General features: G+C 43.7%; 2 protein-coding genes across 5 annotated transcripts in view; one reads left to right on the top strand and one right to left on the bottom strand.

Annotated features, from left to right (window-relative positions):
• Positions 1 to 14692, bottom strand: part of LOC129381709 (uncharacterized) — a 98312-nt gene that overhangs the window by 45843 nt on the left and 37777 nt on the right. For all 4 annotated transcript variants that reach the window (XR_008609820.2, XM_055064772.1, XM_055064773.1 and 1 more), the window contains one exon: positions 14223 to 14328. Coding sequence is in view for 3 of the 4 variants with exons in the window: in XM_055064772.1 (XP_054920747.1) it covers positions 14223 to 14328 (106 nt within the window). In the remaining variant the exon portion in view is untranslated. The remainder of the gene's footprint in view (positions 1 to 14222; positions 14329 to 14692) is intronic.
• LOC140214077 (uncharacterized) lies at positions 2979 to 11742 on the top strand. Its single transcript, XM_072285354.1, has 4 exons — positions 2979 to 3132; positions 4830 to 4906; positions 7297 to 7423; positions 10170 to 11742. The coding sequence occupies exons 1-4, from the start codon at positions 3011 to 3013 to the stop codon at positions 10879 to 10881; spliced, it is 1038 nt and encodes a 345-aa protein (XP_072141455.1). The 5' UTR covers positions 2979 to 3010; the 3' UTR covers positions 10882 to 11742.

Below are 14692 nucleotides of genomic sequence, written 5' to 3' on the forward strand. Positions count from 1 at the left end.
CGGGGTGAAAAACATGCACATTTGCTAAGAAACGAAGGAAAGGACGCAACAACATCACCACCACGCGACCATGCTACCCTCGCTGCAACGCCCCTACGAGAGACCTGTCACAAGTCGCTCCTGGTTTCAGATGACAAGGTGCGGAAACAAATATGTGTGTACGAGGGCGAATCAGAAAGTCCTTGCCCCTATTTTTTATTAGCCAAAATAAGGTACATAAGGTAACTACAAGTATAGGTAGCATTGTACGTACCTTACACTATTTTCCCATGTAGTTCCGACATGTGTCTCATCGCAGCACTACAGTGCAGAGGCCTCGGTAGTCAGAAAGGGACGCACGTGGCCTCCCCGAACGTTTATTTTCAAGCAAGCCTTCACGGCCCTTTTGGGAATTCACAACACTGCCACGTCACACTTCTCAAAGCGAGATACTTTCCCACATAGGTGAGCTGCATTTACTTGTGAATTTCCATGGGGGTTCCTCCTTTGCCTCATAGAAAACAAATCACACTTTCTTCGCCGTACTGCGTGGACATGTGAAGCACAACCGCCATCTTCACCAAACGACAGAAGCGCCGTGCCACGGAGCTACCGGCAGATTAAGGTTGGGCCGGTGCAAAAAAGGTTCACCGTTGGGAATGGATATGTTGAATTCGCATTTACAGCCGCAATTCGGCTAAACAATAGAGAACAAGACTTCCTGATTCGCCCTCGTATAAACATTGAGTCGGGTTCTGGTCATTCTATGTGTTCACTAACTGCGCCACCATTGCCAACATCTCCCGGGCAAGCCTTAAAACTTCTGAACGAAAGAACCAGTGTTAAACACATGTTTGTGCCTACGGTTTATGGCCGGGCGAGTGCTTTCCTTAAATTTGCTGTTACGATTCGGTGTCCGCACAGCACAGGTCACTGCGACGCCTCTTCAAGTGTTCGAATATTAGCACTTTAGCGTCGACATAGCGGCGCACTCTGTCGCCTGTTTTTTTCCAGATGGACTTTACGATTTCATTCGAGTTGCCCAGATGCCCAACGTCTTATTGGTTCCCTTTCATCCTTGGCACAGAGTGCGCATGCGCGATCATAAAGCAACTTAGATGTAGTGCCGGGTGGCACGCAATCAAAGCGGCGCCGCTCAGGCCCTTAAGTCACGCCCATAGCGAAGTCAAGTCAAGCTCAGGCCTGTAGCTAATGAACTTAGTAATTTCCATTTTATTCTTTACAACGTCTTTTGTTTTTTGCTCTCGTGCGCTGCTCATAGTAATCGGAGGATAAATTTTAAGATGGGTGCAATAACACATGTACTGTTAATCTTCTGTGTACGCGTTTGATCGGTTAAGAAATTATAAGTTATCGCACGGCTCATGCTGGGCTTGCATTTATCAGAACATTCGGAGTCACCCACGCTGATTTTATCTGTTGTCTATGTTGTAGTAGAGTCACGTGTAATCAGATTGCATGCGTGACGAGAATACTGTTCCACATTCTGTAAGGCGCTTGAGCACATGCGATAACGCCGGAATCTTCCAGTAAACATTTATGCATGACCGACGTGCTTGAGAGGCAGAGGATTTTTCCGACGAACTACACGTATATTCTCGGTGCTATCATTCAGCCCGAGTAAAATTCGTTTTGTGCGCACAGTTACGCTTAATAAATAATTGGTTTCGCGACTCCCGGTTTTTCTACGGTGTTCCTCACCGTCAATGCAAGGTGAAAATACCGACGATTTACTCGCATCTTAGCGGAATCTTAGTCGATAGTAAAAGACAAAACACTTATCGATGTGGAAGGTATCTATGTTGTCTGGCATTACTTCAGTTGCAGATATTCCGTCTCTGGCAAACGAAACGCGAACAGTGGAGCCCGTGTCCGAATCATAGCTGAATGAAATGTGGGCGCCGTCGGCTAGTCTTACTGCACTGGGCGATGATGTTCGCCTTATACTGCGGCATTTTCGCAGCTGCTTTCTTTGATTTTTGTTTTCTAGCTACGAAATTAAAGCGAAACGAAATACAAGAGAATGCGTCGCAGTGAAGGCAACGCGCAGACAGGGACGTAGGACAACAGAAATGAGCAAAAACAGCGCTTCACTTATGTTGTGCTACGTGTCTTTTTGCGCTTAGCGTGAAAATATGCAGTACCAAATAGCCCACCTGTCTGTTTTCATAAAGAAATAAGCTACTACAACTGCGTTTGTATTACCTATCGAGCACCTCTGGGCTATAATTGTGACGTCAGTGAATTGCGTATGTAGACTGCTGTCCTTCTGAGAAGCTGCATGTGCTCTTGCGCTGAAGTCACCCTGTTAACGAGACTTTTCGCTCTTGCTTACGCAATAAAAACAGACATAACTTACTACTATAAATTAACGTTGTCTGAAACATTAGCTCATTGAAATAGCCTGTTGCTGCTCAGTCTAATGTATTTTCAACTGGCAAAGCTACAGAAAGTACAAATAGCACAATGACGCGTCCACGATGCAGAACGCGCTCGAAATTATTAGACATCTCAATTTTCCTCGATTTGCTCTCAATATTCATTTGCGTTTGTAGTGGCGGAAACTTTTGTACAGCAACAATTTTCATAAAGCAATGGAAGTTTGTATAACTCCTAGGCTTCCACGACCTCTTATACGAGCAACAATCTCTTCCCAGCAAGATGTGTTCTTCACTGTGAGAGGAGCATGAAAGTAGCGTTATCACCCGATAAATGTACTTTTTTTCGTAATAACTGAGGTTTAGTTTAGTTGGATGATTTAGCGGATAGATAGCACGGGTAATCGGGGCGCCTCTGCTGGAGCTCAAAAATTTCTACATTAGAGTCAAGCTAGTGGCGGCCTCAAACGTTTAGTTTTTTCCAGATATGCGGTATCATTTTAAACGAAACACCGAAGGGACAAGTATTTTATCAGTTTCCCTTCTTTCTTGGCATTGAGTGCGCATGCGCGGTGATTCAACACCGCGCAGTCTACAATACACGCCAGTTACAGGACATCGAAACATCAGGCATGGCGGAAGAAAGGAGCAACGAATACATGCCCCTTGACTTAAGCATGAAGGGCAAAGCAACACCAAGTAGAAGCAGTGACCGTACCCAGGACGCTTCATCTACATTGGGCGCCTACAATACGTGAGCTTTACCACATGTCAATATTTTTCATTGAATACTGTTACCCTTAGACAGACCCCGTATAATGGGTTTTAACATCAGTACATTTGTTCCCACCTCCAACCGGTCTTTTTTACAGCCAGCTTGAGCTTCGAAATCGGAGGCTTTCTTTGCCGCGCCGACGCAAGGGCTGTGCAGTAATATTGTCATGTTCAGCGCAAAGTCAGCTGTTTAGCGGTGAAGATAAGATTTTTCAGAACATGAAGCGAACGTGTACTTACAGAAGAAAATATTTTTCATTGATGTATAATTATTGCACTGCACTGCAGTCCGGGTTACAATTCCGGATGGCACCACCGTATTTCGATGAAAGCGCACTGTAACCAGGCTCTTGATTACTTGCCTTTAAGTGCTCCTTACACAAGCCCGAATGGTCAAAATTTATGCGCAGTTCCCCTAAATTCGGTATGCGTTTTATCAGGTCATGGCTCTTGCACGAAAAACCTCGCCATTTGTTTTAACCGCAGTGTCTAATTGGTGGGCTGAACCATAGGTGTTTTCAAGACAACTCGTCAAAGTGCGCCACAATACTGCCATATGCCAATTAACAAAAAAATGTCACCAAGTTTGTAGTGCCCGCTTAAAGCTTTGCTTTAATAAAAAGTAAGCCCCGTGCACGAAAAGCCACAACTTGGTTTAACACGATTGTACTTCCGTTTGAATGTGTTGCTTAAGGAAAACAAGCTTGGATTTGTGAGGCCAAAGAGGTTATTTGTTAGTTTTTAATTATCTTGTCACCCTAAATTTAGATACCTTAGTTCTCAAGCGTTTTTTTTTAGATAGCAAACTGGGGTGAGTTAATACGACAGCGATAAAGTGGGAAGTCGGAGTTTTCTACGGTACCCCTTACCATTTGTGAACGCAGGCAGTTGCACGTCGCATTTCAGCGATTACTTGCTAAGCATTGCATCAGTCATAGGATATTTTTCATGCCGTTCTCACAATAAACATCGACTTTCAGAGAACTGTTAGAGGTCCCAGCGTAAGACATAGAAGCAAACTTAACATCGTTTCAAAACAAATATTTATAAACTCCATTCTAGTTCATCCTTTCTTCTTTCGAACGCGTCACTTTGTTCGTAAGTAATCAAAATAATACTTGGCTAAGAGGCAGAAATCTGTTTTGTATCCTTCAGAGAAGTCCTGTAAGCCCATAATAGCAAGTATTCTTCAAAATACGATACATTGCTCATAGCTCGGGGTACATGAGTCGTGACTGTAATTTGCGTGAAAACGCGACATTCGCTACGATTACGCCAAATCCCCCAAGGTGGGTACAAAGCAGAATTTCTCTAACATGAGCGCTGTTTTGCATCCTAATTGCGGAAACCATCCGCATAGTGCCATTTTCATGCTTCAACGTGTTCGATTATTGGAGTGCGTATGCGTGCCAGTCAATGCGTGCCTGGCACAGTATGCGTGCCAGTCAATGTGCCGTTTCGACTATGGTGGATGAGTGCTCTGCACTATGTATTGGCCGAGTGTGCCGTTCGTCCTATGCACGTCAGCATAGGCGGCTTTTAATGAGAACGAACCATTGCGAGCAGCGCGTTTACAAAACACGACTTTGCTTTTTCCGAACTTTGCTTTAATAAAAGATAATTTCAATTTTTTTGGCACAGCTAGTAACTGTCTGACCAATACTTCATCAATTGTAGGATTTCTGACGACGCCTTGCGTTACCAGGGAAACAGGCCGCACACACCGACGACCGACGAGACTTCCAGCGTCGACGGTACGTAGACGATTATGACTCGCTTTTGGCAGATAGCCCCTGCGGTTACCGTGGTAGTGGTACATTTATTGCGTAAGTAGATGCACTTTACCACCACCGCCAAGACGGTTCACGCATGAACCAGTTTCTAACTGTCCTTATTAAGAAATTTGTGCTTATCTCAATATATGCAAATTCATTCATAACCTATGGAGTAAAAGATTTTGAATGAATTCGTTCTTGTATCGGTGGGCTGATAAACCACAAATTGATGAGGGCAGAAACCGATTGTACATTCCATGCAGTGATTAATTCGCTCGTGAATGGAATCATCGCATGACCGTGGGTCTACAATTTTATTTGCCAAGCAGAATCTCAGTGGGCTTGACCTGCTAACACCGTGATATTGTTTTCCTTAAAGCATTCACACTTCTTGACAAAGCAAGTGCTTTGAGGCGAATGCTGCGTGGGATATGTAATTAGTGCGGCGCTTCAGATCTCATTACGGGAAGGTCGCAACGGTAATCTCACGTTTTGAGCAGAGTGTGAGAATTGATCACCAATAGCATGTTACGAGCAGCAGACATATCCCGCTGCTGCCGAATGCAGAAGTTACAGAGCACAATTCGGGGCACCCGAAAAGAGTTTATATTGGAGCTCTTGGCTCTTTCATACCAAGGAAGCCAAGCCACAGGGGCAGCATAAACAGCGTTAACTAGTTGTATGAAAGTGCAACGCAAGCAGAAACAAAATTGTTGGCTAGCTGTTTGCGCTCTGTTGCCATAAATTCTTACCAAATTTCCCAACTATGCGCTTCTGAAGCGTAAACATTATTCGTATTGTATGAGTAACAATCACAGTACCCAACGATTTCCAATGAGCGTGCCCCTACTTAAAAATTGTAATGCTTTGTAAACGCGAAAATCTACGCATGCTGAAACACCCGCCTTCCAACCTGAACATTCTTTTTTGTAAGGTGATTAGCATTCCTTCGATACGTGAAGCATTATTCGTTCTGACAGTGTCTGCGCAACCTCTTTCGCAGGCCTGACGAATGTTGCGACTTTAACTGCATGACTAATGAAGTTGAGAATGCCAGACATGACTAATGAAGTTGAGAATGCCAGACAATAAAAACTGAGTTCCCTAACTTACGCCTATGCTATTGTATTGTAGTTCATTGAAAGTGAAAGATGAAACTGAAATCTTTAGTTCCTCTGGTTTGTAATCCGCGTTGAGTGTTTTTTGTAGCGTGCGAAGGCAAAGACACTAAGGCATGTGGCTGTAGTAATGCCGTAAACATTCTTAGCCAGCTTACCCCTTTTCATATTGTAAATAAAGGCGCGTTGAAAAATACGGAGTCTCCCAGTAGTTTCAATGCTACTTGCAGTAGCGTCCATAGTCATCCCTAGACGGGTTCTGCCGTAATTTTGGCCTTTTAGGTCTATTGCATATTCCTTTCAGTTTCGCGCGATTTTCGCGCCATTAAAGGGAAGATGTGGACCTAGCTACAATACTTCCAGCGCTATCCATAAAGTCCACACTTTTACCGCGTTTAGAGGCTTTCGGTTGCATATATTAGTGATATTGCCCCCTGAAATAACACTTCCGCATGCCTTTCCAAGCTAGTGTGCTGTCTGCAATACGATTCTTACATATGCGCCTTGAGCAATCTTTTTGAATTTTATCTTCTACTTTATTGATGGCCTACACAGGAACATGTGCGAGGACCACCGTCTTAGTGCTCGTAATGAGCTGGTAAACCTGCAGTGCTTACAGCAATCGCTGATGAACTTCAGCTACACGAGTCAGCAAATGGAGTTCGGATAACCAGTTTCTGAAAGGCGAGAAGGTATGTCGATGACGCACATGTGTCCTAGAAGGTCAATAAATTAGGGGCATGCGTCAAAAAAGGATTTAATATCCCTCGGTAGAAATGCGTCCTCTCACTTTTTCTTTGTCGTCGTCAGCATGGGGCTATGTCTACAGCTCGTAATAGATGAACAATAAGCAATAACTTCATGAGGCATCTAATGTGCTTATTACTGGATAACAGAGCAAATATATTAGGCCAAGGGTTTCAAGCACAAGAGACCCAAATGTCCTTTTTCACCTCGAGCACTGTCGTGCACATGTTCTGCCCGAGGTTTGAGACAAAGCGTAATAATTTTCACAAGAATCCAACACTGCACAATCTTGATTGTGCTCGACTTCCCCATCGCCACGTAATTCTTGCATGCATTTACGACAAAGTTGCAGAAAAAAAAGCACCGCTTACGGAAGCACAGCAGTAAAGTTTCCCTACCATTAAAAGCTTCTTGCCTTGCATCATAAGCATGAAGTATCCATTTCCCATAAATTGTCCTTGCACTACGGTGAATGAGCACCTTTACTATACTTTTGACAAACAGGTGTCACTGACAATGGCAGCACAAGTTGCCAGCCCCTGAAGTCCATCAGGAACACCGATGAGGTAATGACCAGCACATACCGCGCTGGCATGGAGGAAGCATCAGCGAATTCTGAAGAAGGCGTTACGTAAGTTCACATTTAGAAAAGTTCCATTAAAAGCAACTCGGAGACGACTGGAATGGATGCCTGTGTAACAATATGCCCCTACTCGGTAATTTCTCCTTGGGAAGGCTAGCTCTGATGGCTGAAACAGGTACTGCATCAGCAGTTTTGAAGGTTCGACCAACGCGGCTGGCCTTGACATACCTTATGGTTGCAACAGCGCTACCGGACACCCCACGGCAGTGTGGGCATCGCATGCCGCAATCCAGAAGCTACACAAGCTCGCCCGATTTTCCAGCATGCTAACACGCTGGAATGTGCGGTACGCTAGCAGGTGTTAGCCTGCTTACTGACTCCCCATTACGGAACATGTAAAGATTGTGAAGGAAAGATGCTCATCGGAGTCAAGGCTCATGAAGTGAAACGGGGTTTTTCTGTTTTCCTGTAAAATTCCTGCAAATATTAAGCAGGCACTGTCGCCCTTCCACGAGAGATAAAAGTTACCATGACCTAAATGGCAAATATCTGCTGCTGTACACACAATATAGTGTCGGCGTAAGCAAAAGCTCAGGATCTACTACTTAAGTACACTGGAAAAGACAAAATGAATGTGCTTGGCAACACTGAACGAGTATTGAATCTTGTGGCATTCAAAGAAATGTGGCAATATCGTAACTGAAGCAGCTGCACTTTAGATTCGCCAAATACTTAAGAAAAGATCGAGAAACTCAAGTAACAATACTACATCTTTATAACCGCCACGATTCAATCAACTGCACCAAATAACACATTTAAAGTACTCAAAATTCATGTATTACACAGCGCTCTCAAATTTACTGTTTTATTGGTAGAGCATTCACCAGACCTCAGAAAAATTGTAGCAATTTCTGGCAAATTGGAAATGAATATACAGGAAGTTACCCCTTTGGATGCTCCAAGACATGCAGCTAATAAAACTGGGATATATATATTTTTCATGTAGTTAACTTTGTAAATTCTAAGCTTCTATTCTTTTTAAGCTTAGCGATTTCATAATTTCTCCCACTTGCAAACCTAAATAAAAGTTATTTGCCGAAATAATTATTTGCCGGAATTTAAGTGGCTCTATCAAACGCAATTTCATTGTTTGATAGTTCCGATTTCTTCATTAAATAATCTGGTCTCGATGTCGACCAAGCTGGCATGATTAAAAACCACGTAGAAGGTAACACCATGACTCTAACCAAACCATAACATTGCATGAGCCATGTGAACAACCACAACAAGAATAAGTACAAGTATACAAGTAAAAAGTACATTACCGCAAGAATAGCGACCAATCTTCATCTAGTGCTTAGCGTAGACATTTCAAACGAGCAACAGGCTGTACAAAATACATACACCATACGCGCTGTCTCTGCTCTACTGCCTGTCGTATTTTTCATCGCTAAACGTTTGAAAAGATGTCGCACCAACAATGCCTTAACTCAACGCTGGCAGCCTCCCTTACCGTACCGAGAAAAACAAAAGTAAATACTAACTTTTCCGGCAGCATATTTCATCCATTGTACATCCATTGTACATGAACAGCAGGTTGCCACTATCCCTCAAGAGGAAAGTGTATAACAGCTGTGTCTTACCAGTACTCACCTACGGGGCAGAAACCTGGAGGCTTACGAAAAGGGTTCTGCTGAAATTGAGGACGACGCAACAAGCTATGGAAAGAAGAATGATAGGTGTAACGTTAAGGGATAAGAAAAGAGCAGATTGGGTGAGGGAACAAACGCGGGTAAATGACATCTTAGTTCAAATCAAGAAAATGAAATGGGCATGGGCCGGACATGTAATGAGGAGGAAAGATAACCGATGGTCATTAAGGGTTACGGAGTGGATTCCAAAGGATGGGAAGCGTAGTAGGGGGCGGCAGAAAGTTAGGTGGGTGGATGACATTAAGACGTTTGCAGGGACAACATGGCCACACTTAGTACATGGCCGGGGTAGTTGAAGTATGGGAGAGGCCTTTGCCCTGCAGCGGGCGTAACTAGGCTGATGATGATGATGATGATGACATGGAAACACTTAAGTCTTTGAGGTATCGGTGTTTCCTACGTATGGGGCGAAATGATTGTGTGTGGTTCTCGGGATGCCTTCGGCAGGAACGATGTGCAGCTCGAATGCGAGTCAAATATTAAATGACTTCATACAAACACTGCAGGAAAACTTGAACACGGAAGCTTTTCTTCGTATTCGATATGTAGGGCTTGAGTTAACACGTATAATGTTCGACGGGGTGCCACGTACCTACATGTGCCTCAAATAAACGAATAGTTCGCCTTTGCGCCATTTCTATTTCTTAAAGCAAGATCATCAATTGGCTAATTGCAGTGGCTTATACCCGCAAAAAAGCAGGTGTAGTGCCATGCGCGAAAGATTTCATGTTTAGATGGGGTAAATTGCTTATCTAACCACCACTACCAGGCATTTCCTTTGTGTTCGAGTAGCAAGAAATACCAAAACCACGCTTTACTAATTTCATTATGTATAGCGTATATGAGACCTGTACGGGTCTCTCTTATTCTCAAGTTTAGCCCCACTAACCACCAAAAGCAGCAGTGTTCAATTTATGCCAAACTATATCCCCAATCGAGCGCCAGGATTAAATGCAGCAAGTTAGCGCTAAGGTTAGCGCTAACGCAGGATTGTTTGTAAACTTCACAATTGTCAAGATGTGTTTTTCTCCTCTCGTAACAAGAGTCGGCGGTTTTGAGCTCCTTTGTCTGTGTCCTTGCAGGAATGCTCCTAGAACCGGAAGAAGAGGACAGCGAGAATTGTGCGCTGTATGTGGCAATTTTTCGAGCAAACGTGAAGCCTTACATGGGTACGCCAAGGAACGCACGGATGACACAGCCCACATTTGCAAAGCATGTGATCAATCGTCTGTGAAGGTGTCTAAGTTTGTAGAACATTGCCGCAACCGAACTGACAAAAACCACAAATGCGAAACCTGTGGTAAAGAGTTCAACCGAGCTTATCATCTAGCTCAACATTACCGCACGCACACAGACGAGAGACCCTACAAGTGCAAAACCTGTGATAAATCCTTCCGGCAGTCTAGTCACCTACATGACCATAAGCTGACGCATACAGACGAGAGACCCCACAAATGTCAAATGTGTAATAAATCGTTCCGGCGGTCTGGTAATCTAGCTTACCACGAGCGCACTCATACAGGCGAGAGACCCCACCAATGCCAAGTGTGCAATAGATCGTTCCGGCAGTCTAGTCATCTAGATGACCACGAGCGCACTCATACAGGCGAGAGACCCCACCAATGCCAAGTGTGCAATAAATCGTTCCGGCAATCTAGTCATCTAGATCGCCATAAGCGCCAGCACACAGGTGAGAAACCCTACATTTGCAGAACATGCGGTAAATCATACACACGGGCGGCGCATCTCCGTAAACATGAGCATGCTCACACAGAGGAGAATTGTAAGATATGACATAATGTGCTATCTCATTCGAAAACGAATATAATCTCAAGAGACATGTAGACTCGCAATGTGGAAACAGCGCTTTTGTTTGCGAAATCTGTGATCGATCCTTTCAGACCAATTCGTCTTCTTCACCGCCGAACAAAGCACGTGGATAAAACACCGTATGAGTGTACGCAGTGCGGATGTCGTTTTGTAGACAAAGAAACACGCGATAGGCACGTGTGCCAGAAGGAACGCAGGATGTGAACGATGGCTTCTGGGTCTTCGTGATTGCGCGACAAAATACTGCAGTTCCTGGCCAGCGCTCACTGTTCCATGAACTATGTTGTTGGTGTACATTGTTTTATCAAACTGACTTCGAGACAAACCTTAATAGGCTGCAAGATTGTGTTTTGTGTAACTGGAGGGCTGAAATATCCACAAAAAATTTTTGAACCCCGTTTGGTTAGAGAAACTTCTTGTGCAGTTCTTTGCACAGTGTACCAGCAAAGAAGCTTTAATGACCCATATTCGTAGCGATTTTGCAGGGTAAACAGAAAAGAATATCTCATTAGGAAGCACTTGAGAAAGGAGGTACTGAATTCTTGTCAACATAAAAGTAATTTCTGCCATTATATGAGGTCCGAAAGCCCAGTTGCCTTCGAGAGACGGCACTTGCAGATGCTTTTACGACAATGCATAGCAACATTGCACGCGTATGAAAATTATTTGCATGAAATTTTGCTCAATGCATTGACTGCTCTTTAGCACAGGTATTCATAGTGCCGATGTTTGTTATATAGCGTAAAATAGGCTGATGATGGTAGTGATATACTGAAGCAAGGTTTGAGTACGGGCTAGGTGGTATTCCATTGTATAAATCGTCACTCACAGCGCATACATAGACGAAGGACAAAAAAGGACGACGTAGACGTCGTCCTCTACGTCGTTCTTTTTTGTCCTTCGTCTATGTATGCGCTTTAAGTGACAATTTATACAATGGTAGTGAGACTATTATTTACTAGTGAGACTGTATTAGTTATTAGTGAGACTGTATTGGTAATTTTAGCTGTTTTATTGCGGCGGAACTTCGGAAGTTTAATGGATAGTGTATTTTTTGTCCACACGGAAGCTGCAAAATCTTTTAGTCTTATGTGACTTATGTGACTGTAGTCTTATGTGTAAAATTGACAATAAAAGATAGACATGACAAGTTTTATCCTTGTCGCACGGGAAGTTTTGATGTCATTTGAATCGAATAGCATTCGATGCCTCAAATGCCATTGCGTCTATTGCGGTGCTACACACTAAGATATAATGGCATTCGCAACTGATAGCAATGACGATATGGAACAAAATTTGTGTAATTCAAAAAAATTTTGAGCCTATAATTAGAACTTTTGCGAGTACTTTTAAAACGGACGAAAACATTTTGGCGCCAATTCTTCGCAACTAAAAGCACCTCTACCAACACATCCAATATTGCCGACCTCCGCAACAGACTCCTGATGCAAAGAGTAGTAGCGCTTGAGCACAGCCCATGGTGAAAATATCGCGGCACAAACATCCTTTTTATAAGTAAAAAAAAATATATCTTGACTTTGCTGCCCCACGCATTATTTTTTCGCGTTGCGTGTCGCTGTTGTCCATCTGGGGTCACGTGTATACATTCGGTTCGAAATCGAATGCGAATGAGTTCCCTTAACTCATTGGATGGCCAATGTCATTTCATTCGAATGGCATTAAATTTTCCCGTGTAAATCGCAATTAGTGAAATTATCTGCGAATGCCATTCGATTCGAGTGTTATTAAATTTACCCGTGTGACAGGGGTACAAGCTTTCATTTTTGTTTGCACACTTACTTGTATATATTTTTCCTATGAATAAGTTTCACCGGCCAACAAAGGTTAGGTTACCGCTCAGCACATGACGCGCCTGCGTCTATCAGAACCTTCTGGATCTTTCTCACCAATTATACATTTTTTTATGCTGTTGTCGAACCTTTCGTAATCAAATTGCACGCGCAATGCGAATAGAAATGTACAATCTTCAAATGCTTGCAAGCACCAAAAATTACGCTACAATTTACAACGAATCATGCGTGAATATCCGTCAATTGTTAGCCCTAAATCACTTATTGGCTGACCGATGTCTACGATCGGAACTATCTGTCTGCTAGAGTGTAACTCGTTTTGTGCTTTCCCGTTCCCCAATTAAAGAGTTAGTTGCGTGATTCAATGTTCTTGCTAGTGTATTATTCACCGTCACTAACACGTGGCATCTGGTAGAGGTACTCGTTGCGACCGGATACGCCCAACAAGCCATGATAACAACGTAAACATTGTCATCGGCCAGCGAGCTCGCCACAACTAGGACGGTGGAGCCCATGCTGAGTGCCAAGGCTTTTTAAGGCTCCTCGGCGGAGGCATCACGCGCATTTGTCTTGGGCCTCACGTATGCCCCGGACTGACCCATCCCTGAAAATTCAGCGGTCGCCTTTCCCCGTCCTGCTCTTCGATTGCTGCTTTTTTTTCACCTTTCCTTTTTCTCCTCTCACCTCCTCTCTTCCAAATTGTTCTCTATTTCTCAGGCGGCTTGGTTCACCATATTGTAGTTTGCCCAGTCTTGGGTATAATTATTCGAGTTACAGTACCAATGTACGGCTCAAAATACCTTGTTGCATGATAAGTCCTGCAGGGTCCCCTAGTTGGACACCATGCTGAGAGGCTGCCATTGGTATTTAAACAAAATACAAGGGTATTAGAACCAAATTCTTTCCTTGTCTACTTGATCGTCTCTCTCCAAAAAAAAATGATGCGCCATGAAGGCTTATCAACTCCTTCACTCGACCGAAAGGCTTTCCGCCATTTCCATGTAGCACGCTGCGAGAAAACTGAAAACCAAGCTAGAACACTTTCTCCTTTTGTTGATCGCAATTCTTTGACTGACACCATAGGCGTGGGCGATAACGTGGTAAAAATGGTCAGCGAGGACCTCCTGCTCGAGGTTCATGAAAAACAGCACTACAGAAAGCCAACTAGTCTTGTCCAGTTGGGAGATATCACCCTGATACTCCACCTATCAATGAACAACGCGCTCGAACCAATATCTGAGGCTAATCCCATTGATCTGACCAAAATTGTGCTCCTCGAGGGCTGGAAAGAACAGTGGGGGACTAATGCACAGGGAATCAACATCTGGCGTGACAAAGAAATCAGACATGCCCACGAAGCTTTTCTTGCTGACCTTTGCGTCTAGCTTTCTACCGCGGAAAATAGAAGCGAATGTATAGCATTCCAAACACGCGACCCTGCTTCCAATGTCAAACCTCTGACCATAAGGCACAGAAGTGCCCTGGCTAGCTTACCGGTGCAAAACATGCTCTCCAAGACCACCCCTCGGACCAGTGTGCTGGCACAACCCGTTGAAAGACGTGAACCTCGATGGCGACTACACTGCATATTCACGGTCACCTGCAAGCAGAAAAAAAGCAAAAAGATGTCATCACCCCGAAAGTCAAAGAGAGTACCTCATTAAGAAAGGCCGTACGAGAAGGGTGTTCAGTATTGTTCACTAGACCGCGGCAAAAAAAAGAAAAAAAATGAATATCGCCCATGGTAAAGGAGAGTGAACACAAACTGCAATTTCTCCCGGTACATAAAACAATTTTATTTTATTAGTACTACTATGGCGTTACGGCTAATGTATTGAAATCAATAGAACTTATTCGTAACCTTAATGGATTATCCAAAACTATTATCTAAATGTAAGCCTAAGGTGGTTTGGGTCCAGGAGAGGCATTAAAACTCAGAGCAATCAAACTTTCTCTGGTGATAT

Source organism: Dermacentor andersoni, chromosome 11, assembly GCF_023375885.2.
Source record: "Dermacentor andersoni chromosome 11, qqDerAnde1_hic_scaffold, whole genome shotgun sequence".
NCBI classification, from domain to species: domain Eukaryota; kingdom Metazoa; phylum Arthropoda; class Arachnida; order Ixodida; family Ixodidae; genus Dermacentor; species Dermacentor andersoni.

Coding starts and splice junctions, on each gene's coding strand:
- LOC140214077 (XM_072285354.1), top strand. CDS start 3,011: ATGGCGGAAGAAAGGAGCAACGAATACATGCCCCTTGACTTAAGCATG. Junction 3,133..4,829: donor ACATTGGGCGCCTACAATAC/GTGAGCTTTACC, acceptor CATCAATTGTAG/GATTTCTGACGACGCCTTGC. Junction 7,424..10,169: donor AATTCTGAAGAAGGCGTTAC/GTAAGTTCACAT, acceptor GTGTCCTTGCAG/GAATGCTCCTAGAACCGGAA.